Genomic DNA, 8,493 nt, shown 5'->3' with positions numbered 1-8,493 from the left:
TAACATGATATCTAGGGACTCCTGGTTGGTTTCTAACATGATATCTGGGGACTATCCTGGTTTCTAACATGATATCTAGGGACTATCCTGGTTACTAACATGATATCTAGGGATGATCCTGGTTGGTTTCTAACATGATATCTAGGGACTATCCTGGTTTCTAACATGATATCTAGGGATGATCCTGGTTGGTTTCTAACATGATATCTAGGGACTATCCTGGTTTCTAACATGATATCTGGGGATGATCCTGGTTGGTTTCTAACATGATATCTCGGAACTATCCTGGTTTCTAACATGATATCTCGGAACTATCCTGGTTTCTAACATGATATCTCGGAACTATCCTGGTTTCTAACATGATATCTAGGGACTATCCTGGTTTCTAACATGATATCTAGGGACTATCCTGGTTGGTTTCTAACATGATATCTGGGGACAATCCTGGTGAAAGACAGGAAGGCGTGACTCTTGGTGGGCCTGTGTGGGCCTGTGTGGGCCTGTGTGGGCCTGTGTGGGCCTGTGTGGGCCTGTGTGGGCCTGTGTGGGCCTGTGTGGGCCTGTGTGGGCCTGTGTGGGCCAGTGTGGGCCAGTGTGGGCCAGTGTGGGCCTGTGTGGGCCAGTGTGGGCCTGTGGGCCTGTGTGGGCCTGGGCAGCGGGAGGGACGGGCATTGGGTGTGTTGGTCTGAGCCTGAGTGGCACATCAAAAGCCTTCTTCTAAGCTAGTCACGCGGAGTAAAAAATATAATGGGTCGATTTGGAACGAGAGAAAGAGAGAGAGGAAAGAATTGAATAATTCTACAGCCTTCTGTCAGAAAGCAATGTTTGATAAATGGGTTATTTAGCTGGTCCAGTCCATTTGCTGGACAAGGGGCGGAAAAAGGACTGTACCGTTTAAATCAGGAAAGGGGGGGTGGCCTGGCTAATGGTCCTTCACTCCAGATGTCTTGCCTTCTGTAGGTGGGCTGTCCCCTCTGCATGTCTGCTGCCTGTCTCCCTTGCAAGAGGACCTCTCATTTCTCAACCTTTGACCCTGATCTTCTGGCTTCCTTGATGCTGTCTTCCTGGTTCTGAGGAGGCATACTCCTAACGCTCTTCTAACCTTCAGCTAACCTTTGCTCATGCAAGTGCCTTCAATAAATCTGACTTAATGTTGTTTGCATGTCCTGACCTCACTGTTTCCATATGGTTATTTAATAGTTGACTTAAGGTTTTCTGATGGTCTTTCCTCAGGTCCAGGTAGATGAATTTAAGCATCTCAAAAGAGACCTGATCAGAATGCAACCTTCGACATGGTCAAAGCCCGCCCACCAACAGGCCCAGCCTGCTGCTCTATTGGCCAAGGCCCATGAACAGGGCCCACCTTTACCACATCCAGCTGCCTTATTGGCTGAGCCCCACATAGAAGCACACACCCTGAGAGGAAGACCATGGACACACAGTCCAGGGTAGAGGGAGGCCGGTCTTTGCCACAACCTTCAATCTGTCATGTTATTTGTGACACATTGTCACACACACAGACACACAGACACACACTCATCCTCTCTAACCCACTCTGTTATTCTACTAACCAGTTGCATCTGCAGGAGGAGCCCAGAGTTCCAGTCTCAACCTGCTGGGTCCCACCATGCAGGGGAAAAGGAGGGATATGGAGAGACTGAGGGGGAGGCAGAGAGGAGTAGAGAGCTGGGGAGGCAGAGAGAGGAGAGAGCTGGCGGAGGGGAGGCGGAGAGGAGGAGAGAGCTGGCAGAAGAAGAGATGGAGCAGGCGGGGCAGCCTCAGAAGCTGGAGGAGGAATCTGAACAACCACAGGAGGACGAGGGGTTGGAGGCAGAACACGACCAGCCAGACAACAACGCTCTGAACCGTCAGAGACGCCAACCACAACAGGTAAGAACTAGTTAGACACTTAGAACTGCTTAATACAAGGTCTTTAGAACCACGCTAGTACTGCTCAGTGGTGGGAAAAGTACCCCATTAAGATACCTTCATAGAAAATGACTCAAGTGAAAGTCACCCAGTAAAATACAACTTGAGTAAAAGTGTTTGGTTTGAATATACTTAAATATCAAAAAGTAAAATGTAATTAAGTATCAGTAAAAAGCAAAATTGTGAATAATTTCTAATGACTTACATTAAGCAAACCAGTAAACACAATTTTCGTTTTTTTTTTTTTTTTTTTTAATGTACGGATAGCTAGGGGCACACTCCAACACTCAGACATCATTTACAAATGCAGCATTTGTGCTTAGTGAGTCCACCAGATCAGAGGCAGTAGGGATGACCAGGGAAGTGTGTGAAGTGGACCATGTTCTGTCCTGCTAAGCATTCAAAATGTAACGAGTACTTTTGGGTGTCAGGAAAAATGTATGGAGGAAAAAGTACATCATTTTCTTTTGAATGCAGTGAAGTAAAAGTTGTCAAATATTAATTGTAATGTGCAGATACCCCAAAAAACGACTTAAGTTGTACTTTAAAGTATGTTTACTTAAGTACTTCACACCAATGTACTCCTTAATACAATATCTTTAGAACAGCATGTTGTCTCATTGCCTGTCTGGTTTCCCAGGATCCACAAAGTGACATCCATCTCGTCCCTGAGACCCACCTCCAGCAGGAGGCCCAGGTGGAGCGTGTGAAGTCTGCCTACGAGCAGCAGCAGGTGCAGCAGCGCCTGGAGGCTGAGCGGGCCCAGAGGGACGAGGGAGCTCCAGCTGCGCCAGGAGGCCCTGCAGGCCCAGAGGACGAGGGAGCTCCAGCTGCGCCAGGAGGCCCAGCAGCCCAGAAAATGAACGTGCAGAGGGAGAGAGAGATGCGTCTGCGAGCTCAGCACGAGAGAGAGGAACAGCACCAGCATCAGAGGAGGTCCGTCGGGAACAGCTACTGAAGGAGGAGCAACTCAGGTCAGAGGGCAAGGGCAGGGGTCAAAGGTTATGTAGAGATCACAAAGAGGTATTTAGTTAAATTCAATACAATTAATAATTTACTTACTGAAAAGAATTTGACCCCATATGGAATAATGTTACAATATGTTATGTTATATTGTTCAGGAAGAAAAGTGACTATGAGAACACAAACAATGACATCGTCCAGGGTGATGAAGAACCTCATATTGATGATGACGAAGGTGAGATAATCAAGTCACAATGTTCTGTCTGGATTCTGGAACCATTTTTAAAGAGGGACTGCTATTGACATTTAGACATTTCTTTTTTTTGTTTTCCTCTCTGCATTTTTGACTGAGTAATTGTGATTGTGATGACATACTTACCCTGACTCACTGTTGGTTTACTGTGTGTACAGAGAGGGACACCCACTTGGAGAAGGAGAACCAAGAGGAAGAGGACCACCGAGTACCACAGCGACAGGTCAGACAGATATTGAAATGTACCAGTCTCTATCAACCACTGATTTCAATGACTGTCACATGGTCTGAGGTGAATCTGACCCCAGTTTGAACTGTCGTTTTAACTCTGTTATTTATTATTTGACATGTTTTTATTATATTTATGAATCTTATTTAAACTTGATATTATCATGTTCAAACATGTTCTACGCCTTTAAAGTTAAATGATTGAATTGACATTAGTTGACTCATGACTCGGTACATGTCTTTCTAAGGAGTCCTAAAGCTGTAGTTAGTGATGGAGTGAATTATGGAGGATCTGTTGGCACTGGAGGGCTCTCCTTCCCTGACACATCAGCCTCAACCCCTACTCTCTCCTTCCCTGCCTGACACATCAGCCTCAACCCCTACTCTCTCCTTCCCTGCCTGACACATCAGCCTCAACCCCTACTCTCTCCTTCCCTGCCTGACACATCAGCCTCAACCCCTACTCTCTCCTTCCCTGCCTGACACATCAGCCTCAACCCCTACTCTCTCTTTCCCTGCCTGACACATCAGCCTCAACCCCTACTCTCTCCTTCCCTGCCTGACACATCAGCCTCAACCCCTACTCTCCTTCCTGCCTGACACATCAGCCTCAGCCCCACTCTCTCCTTCCCTGCCTGACACATCAGCCTCACCCCTACTCTCTCCTTCCCTGCCTGTCACATCAGCCTCAACCCCTACTCTCTCCTTCCCTGCCTGACACATCAGCCTCAACCCCTACTCTCTCCTTCCCTGCCTGACACAAACATCAGCCTCAACCCCTACTGTCTCTTCCTGCCTGACACAAACATCCGCCTCAACCCCTACTCTCCTTCCCCTGCCTGACACAAACATCAGCCTCAACCCCTACTCTCTCCTTCCCTGCCTGACACAAACATCAGCCTCAACCCCTACTCTCTCCTTCCCTGCCTGACACAAACATCAGCCTCAACCCTACTCTCTCCTTCCCTGCCTGACACAAACATCAGCCTCAACCCCTACTTTCTCCTTCCCTGCCTGACATCAGCCTCAACACTCTCTCTTTCCTGCCTGACACATCAGCCTCCTTCTCTCCTTCCCTGCCTGACACAAGCCTCCTTGTCTCTCTCTTTTTCCTGCCTGACACATCAGCCTCAACCCCTACTCTCTCTTCCCTGCCTGACATCAGCCTCAACCCCTACTCTCTCTTTTTCCTGCCTGACACATCAACCCCTACTCTCCTTCCCTGCCTGACACAAACATCAGCCTCAACCCCTACTCTCTCTCTCCCTGCCTGACACAAACATCAGCCTCAACCCTACTCTCTCCTTCCCTGCCTGACACAAACATCAGCCTCAACCCCTACTCTCTCCTTCCCTGCCTGACACAAACATCAGCCTCAACCCCTACTCTCTCTCTCCCTGCCTGACACAAACATCAGCCTCAACCCTACTCTCTCCTTCCCTGCCTGACACAAACATCAGCCTCAACCCCTACTCTCTCCTTCCCTGCCTGACACAAACAACAGCCTCAACCCCTACTCTCTCCTTCCTGCCTGACACAAACATCAGCCTCAACCCCTACTCTCTCCTTCCTGCCTGACACAAACATCAGCCTCAACCCCTACTCTCTCCTTCCTGCCTGACACAAACATCAGCCTCAACCCCTACTCTCTCCTTCCTGCCTGACACAAACATCAGCCTCAACCCCTACTCTCTCCTTCCTGACACAAACATCAGCCTCAACCCCTACTCTCTCCTTCCCTGCCTGACACAAACATCAGCCTCAACCCCTACTCTCCTTCCCTGCCTGACACAAACATCAGCCTCAACCCCTACTCTCTCCTTCCCTGCCTGACACAAACATCAGCCTCAACCCTACTCTCTCCTTCCCTGCCTGACACAAACATCAGCCTCAACCCCTACTCTCTCCTTCCCTGCCTGACACATCAGCCTCAACCCCTACTCTCTCCTTCCCCTGCCTGACATCAGCCTCAACCCTACTCTCTCTCCCTGCCTGACACAAACATCAGCCTCAACCCCTACTCTCTCCTTCCCTGCCTGACACATCAGCCCAACCCTTCTCTCTCCTTCCTGCCTGACACATCAGCCTCAGCCCCTACTCTCTCCTTCCCTGCCTGACACAAACATCAGCCTCAACCCCTACTCTCTCCTTCCTGCCTGACACATCAGCCCTGTAACCCCTACTCTCTCTTTCCCTGCCTGACACATCAGCCTCAACCCCTACTCTGTCCTTCCCTGCCTGACACAAACATCAGCCTCAACCCCTACTCTGTCCTTCCCTGCCTGACACAAACATCAGCCTCAACCCCTACTCTCTCCTTCCCTGCCTGACACAAACATCAGCCTCAACCCCTACTCTCTCCTTCCCTGCCTGACACATCAGCCTCAACCCCTACTCTCTCCTTCCCTGCCTGACACATCAGCCTCAACCCCTACTCTCTCCTTCCCTGCCTGACACATCAGCCACAACCCCTACTCTCTCCTTCCCTGCCTGACACATCAGACCCAACCCCTACTCACTCCTTCCCTGCCTGACACATCAGCCTCAACCCCTACTCTCTCTTTCCCTGCCTGACACATCAGCCTCAACCCCTACTCTCTCCTTCCCTGCCTGACACAAACATCAGCCTCAACCCCTACTGTCTCTCTTCCTGCCTGACACAAACATCCGCCCTCAACCCCTACTCTCTCTCCTTCCCTGCCTGACACAAACATCAGCCTCAACCCCTCACTCTCTCTTCCCTGCCTGACACAAACATCAGCCTCAACCCCTACTCTCTCCTTCCCTGCCTGACACAAACATCAGCCTCAACCCTACTCTCTCCTTCCCTGCCTGACACAAACATCAGCCTCAACCCCTACTCTCCTTCCTGCCTGATACAAACATCAGCCTCAACCCCTACTCTCTCCTTCCTGCCTGACACAAACATCAGCCTCAACCCCTACTCTCTCCTTCCCTGCCCCCTGACACAAACATCAGCCTCAACCCCTACTCTCTCCTTCCCTGCCTGACACAAGCATCAGCCTCAACCCCTACTCTCTCCTTCCCTGCCTGACACAAACATCAGCCTCAACCCCTACTCTCTCCTTCCTGCCTGACACAAACATCAGCCTCAACCCCTATCTCTCCTTCCCTGCCTGACACAAACATCCAGCCTCAACCCTACTCTCTCCTTCCCTGCCTGACACAAACATCAGCCTCAACCCCTGCTCTCTCTCCTTCCCCTGCCTGACACAAACATCAGCCTCAACCCCTACTCTCTCCTTCCCTGCCTGACACAAACATCAGCCTCAACCCCTACTCTCTCCTTCCCTGCCTGACACAAACATCAGCCTCAACCCTACTCTCTCCTTCCCTGCCTGACACATCAGCCTCAACCCCTACTCTCTCCTTCCCTGCCTGACACATCAGCCTCAACCCCTACTCTCCTTTCCTGCCTGACACAAACATCAGCCTCAACCCTACTCTCTCTCCTGCCTGACACAAACATCAGCCTCAACCCCTACTCTCTCCTTCCCTGCCTGACACATCAGCCTCACCCCTACTCTCCTTCCTGCCTGACACAAACATCAGCCTCAACCCCTACTCTCTCCTTCCCTGCCTGACACAAACATCAGCCTCAACCCCTACTCTCTCCTTCCCTGCCTGACACAAACATCAGCCTCAACCCCTACTCTCTCCTTCCCTGCCTGACACATCAGCCTCAACCCCTACTCTCTCCTTCCCTGCCTGACACATCAGCCTCAACCCCCACTTCTCTCCTTCCCTGCCTGACACAAACATCAGCCTCAACCCCTACTCTCTCCTTCCCTGCCTGACACAAACATCAGCCACAACCCCTACTCTCTCCTTCCCTGCCTGACACATCAGCCCCAACCCATACTCACTCCTTCCCTGCCTGACACATCAGCCTCAACCCCTACTCTCTCTTTCCCTGCCTGACACATCAGCCTCAACCCCTACTCTCTCCTTCCCTGCCTGACACATCAGCCTCAACCCCTACTCTCCTTCCCTGCCTGACACAAACATCCGCCTCAACCCCTACTCTCTCCTTCCCTGCCTGACACAAACATCCGCCTCAACCCCTACTCTCTCCTTCCCTGCCTGACACAAACATCAGCCTCAACCCCTACTCTCTCTCTCCCTGCCTGACACAAACATCAGCCTCAACCCCTAGCCACAGCCTCTTGGGTATTGGTCTAGTGTTCTTTCCATGTGTGTGTGCTTTCATAGATAGTAGAGCAGAGAAACCCACCCCAATCTGAACTGTGATATGCACAGTTTCACAGACACTGACAATCTGTCGCTCTCCATCCCTCCCGTCCTTCAGGGGGCAGTAGAGAGGGAGGTGGACCCAGAGGATGACCCTAATAACCAGGGGGAGGATGAGTTTGATGTGGCAGAGGAGCAGCATCTTCAGCACAGGGAGGAAGAGGAGGCAGACATACATCTCAACCCCAATCACCCAGCCATAGATGAGGAACTGGTGGTGAGAAGAGGAGGGAGGGAGGGAGGGAGGAGAGAAGAGAGGGAAAGGAAGTAAGGAGACAACAGAAGTAGTCAGAGATATACCAGGATGACAAAGTTAGGCTCTGATACAAGCAACAGGTAAAGGTTGTTTCGGTGACTGCCATGGTAACAGTTGTCATGGTTTCTGTGTTTGCAGATGGCGGTAAACCCCGACCAGCAGGAAGACAACCTGGATAAGACCAGTATCCGAGGAGGGTGAGGTACACACACACACACACACACACACACACACACACAGAGGGTTCAAACAGGGAGGAAGAAGAGACATGGTCTGATGGTGGTTAACCCTGTTAGGTGCAGGAGGATTTGGCCGGGGGAAGAGGGAGGAGGAGGAGGAGCCATACAACGAGGAGAAAGGAGAACACGTGAGTCTAGGAACACTATGGAATATTGTACGTGAACCTGAGGAGAACAGCCGTGGGTTTGTCGCAGAGCAGGGACCTATAGATAAACCTTCACTCTCTCAGCATAGTCCCAGAGCAGGGGACCTATAGATAAACCTTCACTCTCCAGCATAGTCCCAGAGCAGGGACCTATAGATAAACCCACTCTCTCAGCATAGTCCCAGAGCAGGGACCTATAGATAAACC

General features: G+C 50.8%; 1 protein-coding gene across 1 annotated transcript; it reads left to right on the top strand.

Annotated features, from left to right (window-relative positions):
* Positions 1 to 1,725: 1,725 nt before the first annotated feature.
* LOC124030113 (Golgi integral membrane protein 4-like) lies at positions 1,726 to 8,098 on the top strand (the record flags this gene model as incomplete). The annotated part of the gene is made up of 7 exons (XM_046341596.1): positions 1,726 to 1,890; positions 2,570 to 2,771; positions 2,831 to 2,903; positions 3,051 to 3,127; positions 3,304 to 3,368; positions 7,704 to 7,862; positions 8,040 to 8,098. Coding segments are annotated over exons 1-7 (767 nt in total), but the record flags the coding sequence as incomplete, so codon positions are not given.
* Positions 8,099 to 8,493: the final 395 nt, after the last annotated feature.

The sequence above is a fragment of the Oncorhynchus gorbuscha genome, unplaced genomic scaffold (assembly GCF_021184085.1).
Source record: "Oncorhynchus gorbuscha isolate QuinsamMale2020 ecotype Even-year unplaced genomic scaffold, OgorEven_v1.0 Un_scaffold_9281, whole genome shotgun sequence".
Lineage (NCBI taxonomy): Eukaryota > Metazoa > Chordata > Actinopteri > Salmoniformes > Salmonidae > Oncorhynchus > Oncorhynchus gorbuscha.
The sequence above is the reverse complement of the archived record's forward strand: the minus strand, read 5'-3'. Positions and strand labels throughout refer to the sequence as shown.